At 46.3% G+C, this 17,214-nt stretch overlaps 5 protein-coding genes across 5 annotated transcripts; 2 read left to right on the top strand and 3 right to left on the bottom strand.

Moving 5' to 3' along the window:
- Window positions 1–1,250: 1,250 nt before the first annotated feature.
- On the top strand, window positions 1,251–3,248 carry AO090124000001 (uncharacterized protein; the record flags this gene model as incomplete). The annotated part of the gene is made up of 2 exons (XM_023237561.1): window positions 1,251–1,302; window positions 1,423–3,248. 2 exons carry the CDS (start codon window positions 1,251–1,253, stop codon window positions 3,246–3,248), a joined length of 1,878 nt encoding a protein of 625 aa, XP_023092338.1.
- Window positions 3,249–6,284: 3,036 nt separating this feature from the next.
- On the bottom strand, window positions 6,285–7,346 carry AO090124000002 (SMP-30/gluconolactonase/LRE family protein; the record flags this gene model as incomplete). Its single annotated transcript, XM_023237560.1, has 3 exons — window positions 6,285–6,591; window positions 6,631–7,013; window positions 7,047–7,346. 3 exons carry the CDS (start codon window positions 7,344–7,346, stop codon window positions 6,285–6,287), a joined length of 990 nt encoding a protein of 329 aa, XP_023092339.1.
- A 1,190-nt stretch (window positions 7,347–8,536) lies between these two features.
- On the top strand, window positions 8,537–9,505 carry AO090124000003 (uncharacterized protein; the record flags this gene model as incomplete). The annotated part of the gene is made up of 3 exons (XM_023237559.1): window positions 8,537–8,630; window positions 8,693–9,130; window positions 9,180–9,505. The coding sequence occupies 3 exons, from the start codon at window positions 8,537–8,539 to the stop codon at window positions 9,503–9,505; spliced, it is 858 nt and encodes a 285-aa protein (XP_023092340.1).
- A 218-nt stretch (window positions 9,506–9,723) lies between these two features.
- AO090124000004 (uncharacterized protein) lies at window positions 9,724–10,578 on the bottom strand (the record flags this gene model as incomplete). Its single annotated transcript, XM_023237558.1, has 1 exon — window positions 9,724–10,578. One exon carries the CDS (start codon window positions 10,576–10,578, stop codon window positions 9,724–9,726), a length of 855 nt encoding a protein of 284 aa, XP_023092341.1.
- Window positions 10,579–13,339: 2,761 nt separating this feature from the next.
- Window positions 13,340–17,054, bottom strand: AO090124000005 (uncharacterized protein; the record flags this gene model as incomplete). Its single annotated transcript, XM_001823638.3, has 6 exons — window positions 13,340–13,717; window positions 13,767–15,007; window positions 15,061–15,123; window positions 15,178–16,218; window positions 16,291–16,594; window positions 16,644–17,054. 6 exons carry the CDS (start codon window positions 17,052–17,054, stop codon window positions 13,340–13,342), a joined length of 3,438 nt encoding a protein of 1,145 aa, XP_001823690.1.
- Window positions 17,055–17,214: the final 160 nt, after the last annotated feature.

Here is a 17,214-nt window from a genome sequence, read left to right as displayed (position 1 = left end):
ATATTTTAGCTACTATATTATCTATATAATATTAATACTACACTATTAAATTTATAACTAATTATAAACAATTTACTCTCTCCGCGCTCTCTATTCTTAATAATAATTCTTAAATAATACAGACACTATAAAATAAAAAAATAACTAGAACACTAATAATCCTCTTACAACAAGATATAATAATATTAATAAAAAAATATAAAGAAATAACTAGATTTAAAATATAAAAAAAAAAGATTTATAATATATAAAAAAGATATTATAAAATAAAAAAAAATAAAATACAAAAATAATAGAGAGAAACTTATTTAATATCTCGTTAATATTAATATTATTATTATAAATAATTATTATTTACTTAATAATAATTTACGTAGAGTTAACATTTCTATATAAAATATTTAACGCGTTTCTAAAATATTAATCACTTAACGTAAATAACACGTCAATTACTACCTAAAGACAATTAATCTAGAAAAAGAAAGCGTAATTATTATAGAAATAATAATAATTATATAAAATAACTATATAGTATACTCTATTCTAGATATATAAATATTCTAGTGGCCGAACAGCGTTTTTAATATCTATATCTATTATCTTTCTAATAATGTACAGTAGCCCTATTAGAAGGATTGATCATTATATACAGAGAATCTTAGGGATCCTCAACTATAAATTAATACTATAGTCATTAATAGGAAATCAAGAATCAGTCTTCTATCTCTAGTATCTACTGCCTAGTGCTTTGCCCACGTATCCTTACCTAGTTGACAGGTCCTCTACCCTGACTAGTAGATATTCCTCTGACACTAGCCATACGCCACGTTCTACCTGGGGTAAAAAGCAACCCCACTATTAGTCTTCGTTGACTCCCTGTCCTCTAGCTCAGTAGCGAATAAGATATATATCCGTATATAAATAGATATACTGTATTTATATTCTATTTTGGAAATGTACAATCTCCTATAACTTATAATTTCTTAGTATATAGCCCGATAATGTTATACTATAGTACTCCTGTGTATAGAAGTTGAAAGAATATGAGCAAATTATCATGTTTGCGAAACATCATTGAAAGTTTGCAAAAAATATGCACAGTGTCCAACTTGTGACCAGTAGACTCTATAAATGCCAGTTAAAACAGTTAAAGTGCCGCCGCGTGCCCCAAGGGGACGAGAGCACCCTACCCCTCTTGCTCAAGAGTACCATCCTCATCCAGTTTTATCAGCATCTCTTTATGACTCATTATGCCTGGTGCGGAGGCAATTAAGTGCCAATACAAGGCAGAAGGGAAGAATGGTATTCAGCCTCGCTACACTTTTGCCTCTCACTGAACACTGACGTTATTGGTAGTCTACGTCGACGGGTTGTGGCAACTGAATATTCCTGCACCTGGAGAAGATTTACATAGGACTCTAGATGTGACGCTAGATCTCTTGTCGATTGGTAATAACCCCGCGTTAATACCCACGTCAAGCGCACTTAATGCCCTTCAATTGAGGTCGGACGATCGCGCGTCCAACTTTCTCATTCGTCATCTCCATCAGCCACTGGCATCTTCCGTTCTTGCTATCAAGTTCATTCTACCCGTAAAGTCTGGCTTCACCGTCAGGTCTGACTTCCTTGAGCGGCGCCTGGAAGGCTACGAGCATGCGCTGAATGTCGAAAGTTTTCTGACGCCAAGAGAAGAGATTAAAGCTCGGGATTTCCGACGCCTGGATAGTGAATCTTCATTGAGCCTACTTGATCTTCTACCCCATGCTGTTGGAGCCGTTCAAGTCCAGAGTGAGCAGCACCTAGCCAGTCTGGAGGCCGAGTTAGTGAACAGGTTATCATTCGCATGGATCTCGCCCGAGCCAATTGAAGAGAAACGCATCGCATGGATCAAAGGCAAGGAGGACTTGGAGAGCGGGAGGCGTATCTGGGAAGCCGCTCGAGCATTGGGCATCAAGGTGGTGATCCTGGACCATGACGGTCACTGGTTTCAGAAGGACGATGACCGCTGGAACCATTTACGAGAAGCCTTCATTCCAACCGATATTACCGCTGACCAGGGATTTGTAGACCGCATCGTCGCCGCGGTGCGTAGTTACGACAAACCTATCCACGCGCTTGTGACGGTCAACAATGCTGGAGCAATCGGCACTGCACGGGCTTGTCAAATATTGGGGTTCTGGTCTGCGCCACCAGAGTCATACATCATTGCTGGAGACAAGTTCAAGACGCGGGAGATGGAGCCTGATAACGGAGGAGCATTCAAGATCTTCAATATCGACGAGCTACACACACGACTGCGGTCCGAGGTGCATTCGCCCATTCAATACCCTGTAATCGTGAAACCCTGTATGGGGTGGGGTAGTGAATGTGTTTCGAAAGTGCAGACCGAAGAAGAGCTCATCCAAGCAGTGGGGCGGGCTTCAAGTCGACACAGTGAAGGGCCAAACCCGCGGTCGGATGTGATGATTGAGCCGTATATCGAGGGGCCCGAAGTCGATGCTAATTTTGTTCTCATCGAAGGGAATATCATTTTCTTTGAGGTTGCAGATGACTTCCCCAAAGCTGGCGAAAAGGCTGGGAATGCATTGAACGGTTCCTTCATGGAGACAGATATGGTTCTCCCGACAGGACTTTCCCCAAAAGAAATTCAAGTTACGAAGGATTCGATTCTTCAGACCCTCTTACGACAAGGCTTCCGCACCGGCGTCTTTCACTGCGAGGGGCGAGTTCGCTATGCATCCAAAGCGTACGATACACGGGATGGCATTGTTGACTTGTATCCCAGCAATCGAGTACAAGGCAAGGAACCCTCCTTCTACCTGCATGAGATCAATGCTCGACCGGGTGGTTATTTTGTGAGTAGTGCTACGCTGTTGACCTACGGTGTGGACTACTATGCCATTCACATACTGGCCGCTCTCGGCGACTTTGATCGATGTCGTGCGCTGAGCGTACCTTTCTGCCATGGCCCACAATGGTGGGTTCAAGTAATCATCATTCCGGAGGACAAAAGTGGCGTGATGAAAAGTCCTGACGCCGGCAAAGAGATGTTGGAGCGGCATGAAGATCTACGATTGGCCGTTGTCGACTACAAGACGATGAAGAAAAAGGGGGACAAATTACTCGGACCCAAGGCCAAAGTATTTAGCTACCTAGCATACTTTTCTGTGGCCAGTAGAAGGAGCAGAGAGGACTGTCTCAGGCTGGGACAGAAAGTACGAAGGAGTTTCACATACGAAATTGAATGAACCTGGTTCAGTAGGTATTCAGCTTAGCATCGAGTTCGACAATCTATCACTATCCAGAATTGCAATAAAAGCCTAAACCAGCTTCCCCTCACGAGTTCACTGAGTATAGTACTGGTACACCTCCTGCTCATAATTTTAGAGCTATTTCCTTGTATCCTCTGATGAATATTCTCAGTACGGTTTCACTGATGCTGTCCCATCTCGGGTCCAAATATCCCTGTGGCATCTGACAAGCGATCTACTCCAGTGCTGTTGCTTAAGAATTATAAATATATTTAAATGACACTTAATATATAATTCTGGATATCGGTTTACAGCGATTGTAAAGATTTAATACTTGGTAATTAAATACAAGTATTAAATATACTTGTATAATAATATATACCTCATCCTTTATTAAACTAGGGAACAGGGAGTTAACTAAGATTCCTCTATCGTAGATTTATTCTTTGTCTCGGGAAACCCTAAGAGTGAGATTGTAACCCTACTAAACTATATATAGATAAGTATAAGTGAGCTAGCAAGGCTAACTACCAATTAAAACATTACTAGAGAGTACTTATCTTACTGGGTAGATAATGAGCCGAGAAACAAGCATGGGTGGTGGTGTAAAGTGGACCTGGATTATACCATCACTGGTCCTCCCGTGCCGCCCGTTCCGAGTGACATACAGATTTCCATATATTACCTTGCCTATTTGGCCTATGGTTAGTGGTGTATGAGTGGACCTGGACCATACCTTCCCCAAAACAGAATATGGACTTGTAGCGTACTGCATTGGGCCGCATGAAGTTACATGATTAGGAGATTAAGATGGGCATTGGCCTCGGTGCACTAACCGTCATATGCCATGACTCATATGTATGCTCTACCCTTGGTATGCAGGGACAGAGTGCTACACTAGCTCTGTACGTTGCTATTGGACAGGACAAGCATCAAAACGAACAGGAATAGAAACGAGACCTACTTCGACCTCAAGCATGGACATTGCGCATAGATCAAATCGGACTTTGCTAATCAGAGCTCATTTTACCGGCTTAGCGTGTGTGTATTGGTCAACCAAACTAGCACCAGTAACAACCTTCCCTTATATCTGTTGGGGTCTCTAACGCCACTGGGTACTTGGGATTGAGTGGGTATAGTGGAGCAATCCCGACTACGCGCGTATGCACGGACAAGTTCACCATCTGGTTGAGACCTTTCAGAATGAAGATGAAAGATGTGCATCTAATATTTTATGTTTTTCTGTTCATACTCGCGATACGAACATGAGAGATTGGAAAGTTCACACAGTGATCACACCTGGTCAGGTTCTTGTGCACTATGGATGGCTTCCACAAGGAATCCTATGCCGCCTAGGGCTCATACAGAGTCACGTAATGGCTGCGTGCAATGCAAACAACGCCATATCAAGGTATGTTTGCCACCATATCATTTTGCTTATGCTCGAGTCTCACACCTCACTATTTGCTATGTTCAATCTCGTTAGCTATCTAGGAAGAGCAGCCTTCAAGTAGCTGACTCTCGCTAGGTGTGACGAAAAGAGGTCAAAGTGCACCAACTGCATGTTCTTCCATCGACAATGCGTGTTCAATCCAGCACAACAATTTACTTTATCCATCAACGAAACTCCTTCAACCACGCCACCGGCACCCTCGAGTACCTCTTCACAGGCTTCAGCATTTCCGGATGTTGAGCCCCAGCTGCCACAAGGGGAGCCTTAATTTCCTGTGGATATGCTCCACGTAGAACTGTTCCACGTTCTGATCACGGAATCGTTGGTTTCATTTCAGAGCTACAATGAAGATACTGATCTCCTGTTAAAGATGATAGGGCTTAGTATCGTGGGACCACATCCGGTCAACGAGCTAGAGCATTGCCGGCATTACATCTAAGCCTTGTACGGCCAACACGACAAGAATACTACCGCGTCTATGTAACTCAACTGCAAACCCATGCAGTGTACCTCTTCAATTCATCTTCTGACAGCCTTAATGCAGTAAACTGTATTTCATCATTCCTCTTCTCGCCCGTGTTAGGCATACACATGCTCTACGAAACTCTCCGGTACCGCGAGGACGACGCAGTCCCATTTGTGGATAGATTCGTCCAATAAGCCCAACTGCATCGAGGTATACGGAATATTGCCGGGTAAACATGGAACTCGCTAAAGCAGTCACCGCTAGGAGGGCTATGGCACGCCCATGCTCAAGAGTCAGATTCGAAAACCAAGGTTCCGCTGAGCCCTGTGTACGCAGAACTTCTACAATCAATAACAAAGCGAAGCTTAGAGCTCCACTTACTGATGTCCATCGGCGTACTAGCAAGCTTCAGCAAATGACTGTACATGGTGAGTGTGATACTGTCCGGCATCCACCTCCGAGTAGTATTGTTGCGTGGCCAGTCCTTATCCCTGAGGAATATCATGAGTCTCTGGCACTTCACCGACCGGAGCCTCTTGTTATTTTGGCGCACTATGCTGCGCACTCGCATCATTATAGTGATGTATGTATCTTTGGAGGTGGAGGAAGTTCTTGGTAGAAAGCATTGCGAGGCATCTGGGACCGGGCTGGGACAGCAGGTAGGGTTGGCCCAATCGGGTTGTTAAAACTCATGAAAGTATTGGTCCAATATGGCTCTATGGTGAATGGAAATCTGCTAATGATCTCCGTTGTCATTATAGCTGTAAATATGTCTTGTCAATAACGTATAGGTGGTGGTTTCTGCGCATATGAAAATTCTTTGGATCCCGACTGATTTGTCTAATTATTTTTCATACTTCAGACCTAATTCCTGCCTACTCCGAACTTTGCACAGTATTCAGTCATTTCAATTGTCATTGCATTGAGGGTCTTCTAGAATTAATCAATAGGAAACTTTTCCGACTGCATGGCGGCCTTGGCGCGTGGATGAGCTTTGCCCCGAGACGAGGCCATATCGCTAGGTCGAGTCATGCCCCCAACTAGCCCTAGAGATAGCAAAGCCCTGCAATGAATGCAATCATAGTCATTCACAGATGGCCTATTAATGTAAAAATTAGATCCCTAACAATGCACCCTTAACATCACCTCCCAGCCGGACCCTCCACAACCGGTGCTCGTTCAATGCGATTATCTCACCACGCCTCCCGAAGCAGAAATTCGCGACTCCACTGTCAATCAGAATACGTCCGAGCAGGACACCGCCAGGAGACCAGACATTGATCCCGTCACCACAACCACTGTATACATTGCCCTCTAGATCACATTTTATCCCGTCTGGAATACCTTTATCGGCCATTGCGAAGAGTCTCCGGTTCGTGAGAAAGGGCTCGCCGTGATAGATCGATACATCGAATGCGTATCTATATGTTCCATTCCAGTTAGTATCTCATTCAATGGACAACGATATAATTTCAATAGAAAGGTCATACATCGAGGAAACCCTCTGGTCATCTGTACTCCCATCACCATGCAACCAGTGCGTATCAGTCACATAGACTGTCTTCTCATCAGGCGAAAAACAGATTCCATTCGGTTTTCCGAATCCATCGGCCATTACCCGGGTGTTTCCATTTACTGTATTCCATCTGTATACCTGACTCGGTAAAGAAGGTTTTGGCCTATAGCCCTGTTCAAAGCCATAAGTCGGGTCTGTAAACCAGATCGATCCATCGGAGTGGACAACCACGTCGTTCACAGAGCTGAATGGACGACCATAGAAATCTTCCTTCAGGAGCTTGGTGGTATATGGTGGTGTCGTGGACATAAGATATAGTCCACTAGGCTAGGTCATAGACCCTTGTCTGCATATTAAAACCCCGTCATCGCCGTAGTTCACGCCGCCGTTTGCGAGGGGGATACTGGTCGGGATCTCTTCGCATTTCACTGGGGTTTCATTAAGATGAACACGGGTGATCCGTACAGATTGTTCGCCTTGGGCGTCTTTGATGCGGCTGCTAGTTATGAAGAGGTGGTTGGTGGAAGCCATAAAAACGCCTGCTTCGTGGGCAAAGGGGTATGATTCGTTTCCTGCTAGTAATCGTAGAGTCGGGGTTGGACCGAGGATAGAATGGAAACGCTCGTCGTGGATTTGGAATGTGTTTGAGAGTTTGGTCATGGTGTGCCGTCTTTGCTGGCGCTGTGGTACCGGATAGTTTGGTCAAATTTAGTCAAATTGAGATAGGCGTTGACAGGATTGAGGTACTGGTTAATGTGCTTTATAAGTAGTTAGTAAATTCTCAGTAGTTCCAATCATAACCACTGCAAATGCTTAGAAGCATGAGTCAGTTGAACTGACTATATGCGAGACATTGATTTGAAGAGTGGTCGAAAGCCTAGAATAATGGGAACCTCAGTGGATGTGAAGGAGAAAGGATGCCTACCCTACAACATCCAGACCAAGCATCGATTTAAATGTTGGATGAATCTATTCCCAAATCCTGATACAGTATCTGGAGCCACTAATTCCCATTCAAGGAAAGGCCCTTTTTAAAGCCCCGCCATTAGTGGGTCCAACAATCCCGCATCGGAGATACAGCGATGAATTGATGAGCCTTGCATTTATCACCGTACCCCAGGTTATACGAAAGAGTTACTGTTCAACGTAAACTGGTTCTACCTTTACTTATCATTGAATGAATGAACTGCGCCTGGCTTCTGATGTTTTCCAGAGACGGCGGATGTTGACTCTATCATAGATAAGACCAGCTCTTCCGTAGAGATAGAATATTAGTCTGAACACTGCCCTACGAGGTAATCATTCGGTGCAATATCATATTAGGCTATTCATAGCTTTATTCAAACATTTTCTGAACAGCTGGCCGGTGCGAGTGGAAGACTCCATATGCATTGATCGAGGCTGTGATGAGGAGAGAATAGTGATGTACGATGAGGTAAAAGCATGACAGAAAGAGAGAGTTTACTGCTATATAAAAAGGGGAGAAAATAAACAGAAAAGACAAACCAATTTCCCCGCATATACAGATTAGATCAGCCTTCCATTAATTCATTCTTACAAGTTACCGCGACTCAAAAAAGGACGCCTCGTTTCGGGGTGCGTTCTTGGCAGACCCACAGAGGTGTCTCGTCTCGGGGACTGAAGACCCCTAGAAGAGCATCTTATTCTCTATGCGGGGAATCAACGTGGGGTTTAGCTTCTGTGGGGCAAGCAATGACATATGATTGTTTTATGCATATTCAAATTGTTTTCAGAGAGACGAAGACTTGTTATAAATACTTAGAGTCGTCCAGCAAGCGGGTCAATCATCCTTGTAACGCTCTATCTCATTGCATCAAGATCTTACCATCATGTCTGCCTCAACCAAGACAGAAGCTGCCAGTGCCTCTCAGGCCTCCACCGTACCCCAAACGCAGGTCACCCTTGGATCGAAGGTGATCGCAAGTAAGAATATCCACCAGACACCCGGCCTGGCTTGTTACATTGACAGATTGCTATTTGTTCAGTTACCGGTGCAAACCGGGGAATCGGCCTAGGAATCGCAGAATGTTGTCTGTCCAACGGCGCAGAAAGAGTCTACTCCATCGATATCGGCGAGACGGGTGAAGAGTTTCTTGCACTCTCGCAGCGTTATCCGGGAAAGCTCCACGCATTGAACGCAAACGTGACGGAGGAAGACACAATCACAGCAGCCGTCGAGAAGATCATTGAAGAAGCCGGCGCATTACACGGCATGGTAGTAAATGCGGGACGGACACACCATAAGGCAGCTCTGGACTTCACAAAGGAAGAGATTGAGAACTTGTTCAATGTCAACCTCTTCGGGGCGTTTTACACAGCGCGGGCGGCTGCACGTGCCTTTATCAAATTGGGCATTAAGGGTTCTATCGTCTTTACAGCTTCAATGGCTTCATACCGCCCTAATAAGGCAAGTAGTACCTTTCGTAAGGACTACCGTCTTATGCTACCGTTACTAATATGCGAAACAGAGAGTACCCTCCACCCCATACGGTGCCTCAAAAGCGGGCGTTCGCAACATGACTCATACCCTTGCTATGGAATGGGCTCAATACGGTATTCGCGTGAACAGTGTTTCTCCGGGCCTAGTAAAGACCGCCATGACATATTGGGTGCCTCAGCAGCCGGACTGGGAGCAGCAGCTGAAGTACTATGGCGGATTTCCTAGACTCGCCGAGGTACAGGAGCTCGGTGGTGCATATGTTTACCTCCTGAGCGATGCGGCTAGTTACACGACATCCATCGACATCCCTGTTAATGGTGTTATTGGCAGTGAGTATTCCAGCTGCTCATTCATATGATGCATTTTACTAACCATAGCAGTTTGTTGATCTGTTCCCATGTTTGGTTGTCCTCGCTGGATGGTTTGTGTGTTCATGTATATAGGAACTGAGTAGGGAATAATTTCCCCTCGGCGCAGAGGAATCAGCTGAACTAATATATTAGCCCGTTGTCCAAATGATAGTATATGCACTGTCGTACATGACCCATATTCTCAATGACACCAGCAGCCCATTAATCATGCAGCTAGAACCTGAATGTCCCGCCGGTGGAGAATTTGCAACCATCCCTCGGATGAATTAGTGTCCATTTCAGACCATATTTCCTGCACAATAGTATATTGTCTCCGAATACTCCCAATGCCGTACTTTTGCACATCCAACCACCACGCCTCCCAAGGCTCTCGATTTAAGGCACAGCATGATTTTATAAAGGCTGGCCAACTGATTGGGGCCATTTGGTTGGCTATATGCTTCGATTTGATTTCTTCCACAGCGAGCATGTGGGAGGCAACTGTAGCAACTTCATCTACTAGGTCTTGAGGCTTGGCGCCTTGGATACAGTTTAGGTAGAATATGAGAGCGGCACCATGCCATGCGTGGGAATGATGTTTGAAAATATCCAACTCATCGGTACCCCTGTCATTGAAAGAGGGAACCTTATCGGCGCTCAAGGTCCAGGAAAGCAGTCGATCGCCAAGATCTTCACAAGCCTCTAGGAGACCTTCCGGAATGGGCGCTTGGGCCTGACGGTAGAATTGCAGGCATTCGTACAGATCAGTAATTTCCTGAATAGCGGCTGCAATATCAGCTGTGATCCCGAATGTGAACTCATAACAATAGGAGCGATTATCATTTGAAGTCAGACTATCCTGTTCCCGCTGCCGCAATTCCCGATTTGGAAGCCAAGGTGATGGGGTAAAGGAAGAGGTAGTGCGGGCAAGAAGATTCAAGAATGCACTTTGAGTGTTTAGCTGACGAGTCTCTGCGGTTATTACCTGCCATTTGCGGCGAGGACCTTGGAAATTAGATATCCCTTGAAGGTGAACGCGGAAGTCGATGATGCTTCCTTCCATCACCTGTTCGAATGTCATTTAGGGTTCAGATCTTTCAGAGAAAAGGTAGGAAACTTACTCCAATCGTGACCATAGAAAGAAGTGCGACCAAGATGGTCTTGTAGTTAAGTAGTGGTACATCTTTCATCAAGACCATTTGCAATGATTCTAGCGCAAGTTGCCGGTGGATGATACCCAGACGATAATACTCAGATTTGAAATTGTAGCAGCGATGTAGATGGAAGGCGGAAGTGGAGATGAGTGAATGGAATATGCAGAGTCCTATATTAGGGGCTGCATTAAAAGCCCCGGACTCGAAGTACAGCGATCCCTCAAGTGCTGCCGGGGCATACATCGACCGATATGGATTGCCCGGGTGCGTGACTGGCAGAAGTATATCAGCAACATTTGTAACATAATGGTGAAACAGCTCGTTGGCTTTCCAGCTGCTCGACAGAAACATTTGCGGTTGCTGTAATAGCGAAACTTCGACATTCGGTAGAATATCTGTATCACAGGGAGCTAGGTCGTTGACACCCTCGGATGAATCAGTCTGCAATCCTTGATTATCCTGAGCAAAGTGCGATTGGAATCCTGGCTCGGGATGCTCATCATCTTGACTACCTTCGGTCCTTGAGGGTAGTGATAAATTATCAATCGGGGTGAGCCTGGAATTTGGAGGTAACGATGGGCTCTGATTATTCAGCTCGTGTGGATTTGATTCGCAATTTGGTGTTCCTTCCGGGCAGCCCTCCGCCGTCACTGCACCATTTGAATCCCCTGAAAGTGCCTGTTCCGCTGGTGAAACGGGAGATGTCCTGTGATTGCTACGGTTCCGGTCTATAGAGAACGCTGTAAAAGGACCATGTGTTGTCGAAACCCCTCGGCTAGCTTCCTCATTTACTCTAGTGAGGAACTCATCGATCTCGTCTGCTTTGAATTGAAGAATACTAGTCCAGCCTTATATACCATCTGAGCATGTGACGCATATGCCAGAAGAGGCAGGGATTGAAGTTGATAGCTCACCTGCACCAATGCGCCTCCTCCCTACCCGGGCAGAAAGATTCCTGTTGGGCCGACGACCTGCGTCGGAGGACATCCACTGCAGTTGGATATCATATCCACCACAGGTTAATCCCAATCGTAGACAGCTCCCGCAGCCCAGTGGGTTTTCATCACATTTAACCTTTCGGGCCTTGCAGGTCCAGCACCTGATTACCGTCAGTAGATGCAGTATAACGCACGCTGGCCTACTTACCCTGAGAAAGTGGTATATCTGTGCTTTCTTTCGCCCATGTTGCTTCTGGTTTCTACATGGCTGATACGAGGTGATTCACGTCGAGAGGGCCGGAACGTGGGGAATCTTTCTCCGGGATCAGGTGATGCCCGTCACTAATCGGGAAATGGTGGGGTTTCTTATCACGCCCCTGATATAGCCCTAGTTATCCTTAATAGAAGGGCGCATAGCATTTCATATGATCTTTTCACTTGCATTTTAGGCTTCTTGAGACACATGTATTCAGCTCTATGACCAGTTGCGTGGTTCACTATTGACAAGGGAATTGACCGACCGGGCCAAAGTTTCGTTGCAAACGAAGAAATATGTTTTCCAAGAATTGGGAAGGTTTGGAATAAGTAAGCATTTGTGATCGTGTTTGTTACACTATAAGGAGACATTACCATTATTTTACTATTTTCCCATTCATCCTTTCTTACTCGTTTTCATGCCTGAGGAGAAGAAGCAGACCCCTGGAGGGAGTCAAATAATAAAGGGCCCTGTTCTACAAAGTATATAGATCCAGACTTGAGATCAGAAGGAGTGGGTCATGATGTGTCGCCTTCGAGCCAGTTATCTCAGCCTGTCGGCGAGTCTTGCCATGCTATTATAAAAGCCTGGGCAAGCATCATAGCAACATGAATATATATCAGAACACGAGCACAACACTTGGACATCGAGACAGCCATTGATATTGAGCGTTGGAGAAGGCATCAACAACACATCAAATACATGAAACTTACTTAGTATAGGCACGGACGAACTATTCAATCCTATGATCTGTAGAATGACGACGCGATGTAGCTATCGATACAGGAAGGATGGTCTTTCATGCATGCATGCGTAAAGGCTGATAAGCATAAAAGGCCGCACTTCCAGCTCTCGGGCGAACCAGTCGGACTCCAATAACGGTGTCACTGTTTACCTTAAAGGTTTCACCTTTCCACTGCTGCTTAACCAAGCTGCCCTTCGCATTTGCCCTTTGTATTTGAGTCATTTCAACTAGGTATCATCCCAACAAAAGTCCTTGTGATATCCCCTCGAACCCTGGTAGCCTAATATCAACCCAGCAGCACATCTTCCATAACTGTCTCAGGTGATCTTACTCTGCCTATCAATTCAGACCACTGCAACGGCCAGGAGTACTGCGAGTGCAAAGGATTTGTGACGGACTCTTACCATGCGACCTGCAAAACTTGCGGAGACTCTCCGACTCATCATCTGTCCGACTAACTATGATACTACAAATGAGGTAAAAGGCCTTGCAAGTATGGAATTGAGTGTCTATTTTTGTGTATTGAGGCAGTACTTGCTATAAACCTGGAGCCCAACAGTTTCATAAGGAGCTACAGCACATGGGACAATTGTTGAAGATTGAAAGGATGGTTGTATAGTCGAACGGCTATATATACATGTACACCGCGCGAAGTAAATATCCTCTCAATAACAACATCAACCAACTCATCTCAGAATTATTCAATGTACCTACCGACTTCTTTGCTAACTAGGAGATCTAGAACACCGCTATTCAATGATTCCCACCCCAAAGTCCACGATTTTCAGACCGTAGAGAGCAATCGCACAAATCTGTTTGACCACTAAGCCCGCATACATCAACTCATTCTCCACCTGGTTGTTCCACGCTGCAACTGACTCGCCCCACTGCTTTCCGAACGTGAACCCTCCTTTGAGGAATCCGTTGACGATGAGAATATCACTCTTCTCACCTTCTTTGGCATCCTGGATCCCGTTGGTCAGGGAGAGACACAGTTTTGGAACCGACATGGCAGCGCCCACGGTGGCCTTCCAGCGTTTGACGACTGGTCGTGGAGCTTTCTTTGCTTTAGCAACCACCTTGATGATTACGGAAGATCCCATTCCGGCACCTTTCAACGCCCATCCCTGTTTCTGTTAGCTGGAGAAGATATGCACATTAGTCGGGACGACATACTGAGTACTTGTTGAACTTAGCCAAGTCAAAGGCACGAGTATCCTCGGCTGTGGTCTCATCCGGGATGACGGGCCACTCTACAAATCCACCGACTGCCTCAAAGGCGAGCGTGGCTGAGTCGAACACATTCATAAACTCACCGATGAACCCCACCGAGATGCCCTCGAGTCCCAGTCCCTCAAAAGTGCCATCGGCCAGAAGCCCGAGGGTGCTGAACTCTTCCGACACCAACTCAAGCCCAGATGAGGCAGAGAGTGCAAAATTAGTAATGTCTTTGGACAGAGTGGCGCTACCTTTACCAGTGACGTGCTGAGCAAAGGTGTCCTTCGTGACTCGGCCGCTCAGTTTAGGAGGCGCGGACTTGGTGGTGGCCTTGTACAGGATTGTAGTAGGAATGGCAATCAACACAGCATAGAAGTTGAGCAGTGTCAACGGCCGCCCGCGGGATATGATCTTCTCCCAGACCCACGATATTATGGGAATGTCAATCTTTTTATTACCTATATCCTTGATGATACTGATTCCGGTGGAGAGGGCGTAGAAGATAATGTCGGCTAGCCGTTCTAGAGCATCCACGAGCTCATCGATGAGGATGGTCCCGACTTTATTGATCAATGTATTGACGTTGAGGTGCCCAGGCTTGAAGAAATCCACAAACTCCTTGGCCACTTTGACAACCGTCTTTGTGATGGCTTCGAGCTGATCAACAACTGTATCCCATAGGCGCAGCAATTCATCCTCTGTGCCCGTCCGGGACATCGAGTCATCATGCAGGACTGCGCTGGTTGTGCCACCCCCGTAGGTGAAATTGTAGGCCGACCAGTTGTATACCACACTTTGCTTTGTCTCATCATCGTCAGACAGCTTACTGCTCCCCGATAGCAGTTTGGCCAGCTCCTGGTTCTTCAAGACCGCCGTATAGTCGGTATCGTGGAGTATAGGTAGCTGCTCCTTGAGAGTCTCACGCAGATCCTCTAGCCAGCCGTGAACAGTGTCGTGTTGCGATTCTAGCACAGATTTACCGTGGTCCAGTGCAGCGTTGAGCCCGGCCACGATACTATCAGTAGTATCAAGGATATCACCCCAACCAAAGAGGAATCCCAGAAACTCAATTACATCCTTGATGAAGGCCCCGACCTTCTTAAACACCCAGACAATACCCTTGACGATGGAAGTAATGGTTGTCAGGGCAATTTCGAATATTTCCTCTCCAATCTTAACGATGAACTTCCAGACATCCCCTGGGTATAGATAATTAGCACAGACGTTAGGGGCATTTAATAGAGACACTGACCGACAAGCTTGACACCCCAGTCAATTGCATCCTTCACCTTGTCTTCGACCCAGTTCCAGGCCCCTGTGAGCCAATCTCACGCATCATCAAAGAAGCCAAACGGTACAATTTCTCCACCTGAAGCCTGGCCCTTCAGCTCCCGGACTGCCAACTTATATGCTGCGAGCTTTTGTTTTTGATCAAGGTGAATTTCATCCGCCCTCTCTGACAGCTGTTGGAATGCCTGAGCAGCCCGGATGACATCTCCATCTGGCACACCTGGGCCAATGAGTGGAGTGCCATCCTGTCTCCGAAGCGCTCGCAAGTCATCCTCAGTTTGGATGTTTTTGAGCCGGCCGACAACCTTTTCAGAAGGATCTAACACGGGATCCTCGATTAATCTCTCGCTGTTGCGCTGACGCTTTCCCCCGGGTATCTCCACTGGACGATAGCGCTGAACAGCGAACTGGTGACATGTAGCATCCTCCGTTTGCAGCAAGACGTTCAGCACCCCCTTGACATCGGTCTGATACCAGTCTCCAGCCGGGGACATGGTTGCGGGTTTTCCATTGATAAAACATCGCACAAGACCAGAGCAGGTGACATACAGCCAGGAACCCACAATCATCTCTCCCTCGTCATCGTTATTAGGGTCCTCGGGGTCGTTGTTTTGAACCACCTGGAATCGGAGCATATAGCCTTCCACTTCCTTGACGTTTTTCTCAGAGGAAAACCAGAAAGGATACCGCTGCCAGGCTTTGGAGGCCGAGTCCTGCTGAAGCAGATAGATGTTTGCATCCTGGTCTACTGAAAGAAGACTGCTGACCAGAAGATCGCTGTCGTCGTCTCTTGCTTGGGCACAAAGAAGGCCAGACGCACGGCCTCCTTGCCCCTCAGGAAGAAGCGGAATGTTCACGCCCTCTGAGAGGTCCGAAGTAGTGGTGGTGTAGTAGTAGAGGGCATCGTCCACCGTTGTGTACCACAGACGAAGATCCTCTTGTGACTGGGAACAGTGGATGTCTTTCATTCCTGGCACATGCTCTAGATTATCAATTACTGTTCCAGTGCCCTTGGGTGACAAATAGTCCCTAGGGAGGAAATAGGCGATTTTATCTCCCGCTACTATCAAAGTAGTTTCTTGTGTCTGGGTATCGAGGAATGTCGTGAGGCCGACGGCTCCTGTGATTATCCAAGTCAGCGCAACCCACTCCCACCTCCATAGTAGTTTGGGTCCTGAAAAGGCTTACGTACCCTCCGGACATACAGGTTGGACAGCGAATGGGACTGAGCCGGTGAAATTCTGAAAGAGCAGGTGTTTTTTGCCACTCTGGCCTTCGTAAAGGATGAAAGCTCCATCTCCAGTGGAGACTGTTCCTAACTCAACTGCAAGAATACGTTCGGGGTCTGCGGGTACCGTCCAGTTTCCATTGAGCTTGGCTTCCTTGCCTTTGAACTCGACAAAGTTGAGTTCTTCCGTCTTGGTGATTCGATCTGGTCGCACGAAAGCAACCATCACCAGGGGAAGGGACTGAGACATGGCTGTGGACTTGTTCCCCTTCAGAAATGTCAACAAGATTCATGGTAAAGTCTTCATTCTAACTTACCATATAGATATGAGCCACAATAGGGAAGTTCACCGCATCAATAATTTTACTGGGAGGTATCGGTTGCAGAAGGTCCTCTGGCCGAATTGCATGCAACAGGTAGAAGCGACATCCGGAGGTGGGTTTATCGACGGCCATACAGATATCCAACGTGCCATCCAGGGATTGCTGCACCGCGAATGCGAGAACCTTTCTCTCCCCTTTGACAATACCCGAGCTTCTGCCAAAGTCAATACGGGTGACCTTGCCCCCGTCGCTGATGACGAGGTATAGGATGCTGTCTTCGCTGAGACTCATAACTGCAGGCTGTTTCTCATGATCGGTAAAGGCCCCGAAGACCTCATCTGCCGGGACTGGGTTGATTGTAACATAGTTGGTCATCAACTCCCCGTCCTTGGTGACAGTGATCATATTGGATTGGTGTGTGGTCAAGAAGGATTGGAACGAGTTCTGGTTCTGAGGAACACAAGAATCCCCTTCTTAGTGGCACTTGATGGCCTTTTAATAACAACAGGTACAGATATGTTTAGATGTTTTGCTAAGCAGGTTCTCATTGACATCATTGATCTCT

The sequence above is a fragment of the Aspergillus oryzae genome, chromosome 5 (genome assembly GCF_000184455.2).
Source record: "Aspergillus oryzae RIB40 DNA, chromosome 5".
Classification (NCBI taxonomy): domain Eukaryota; kingdom Fungi; phylum Ascomycota; class Eurotiomycetes; order Eurotiales; family Aspergillaceae; genus Aspergillus; species Aspergillus oryzae.
This window is presented reverse-complemented; position numbering and strand designations above follow the sequence as displayed.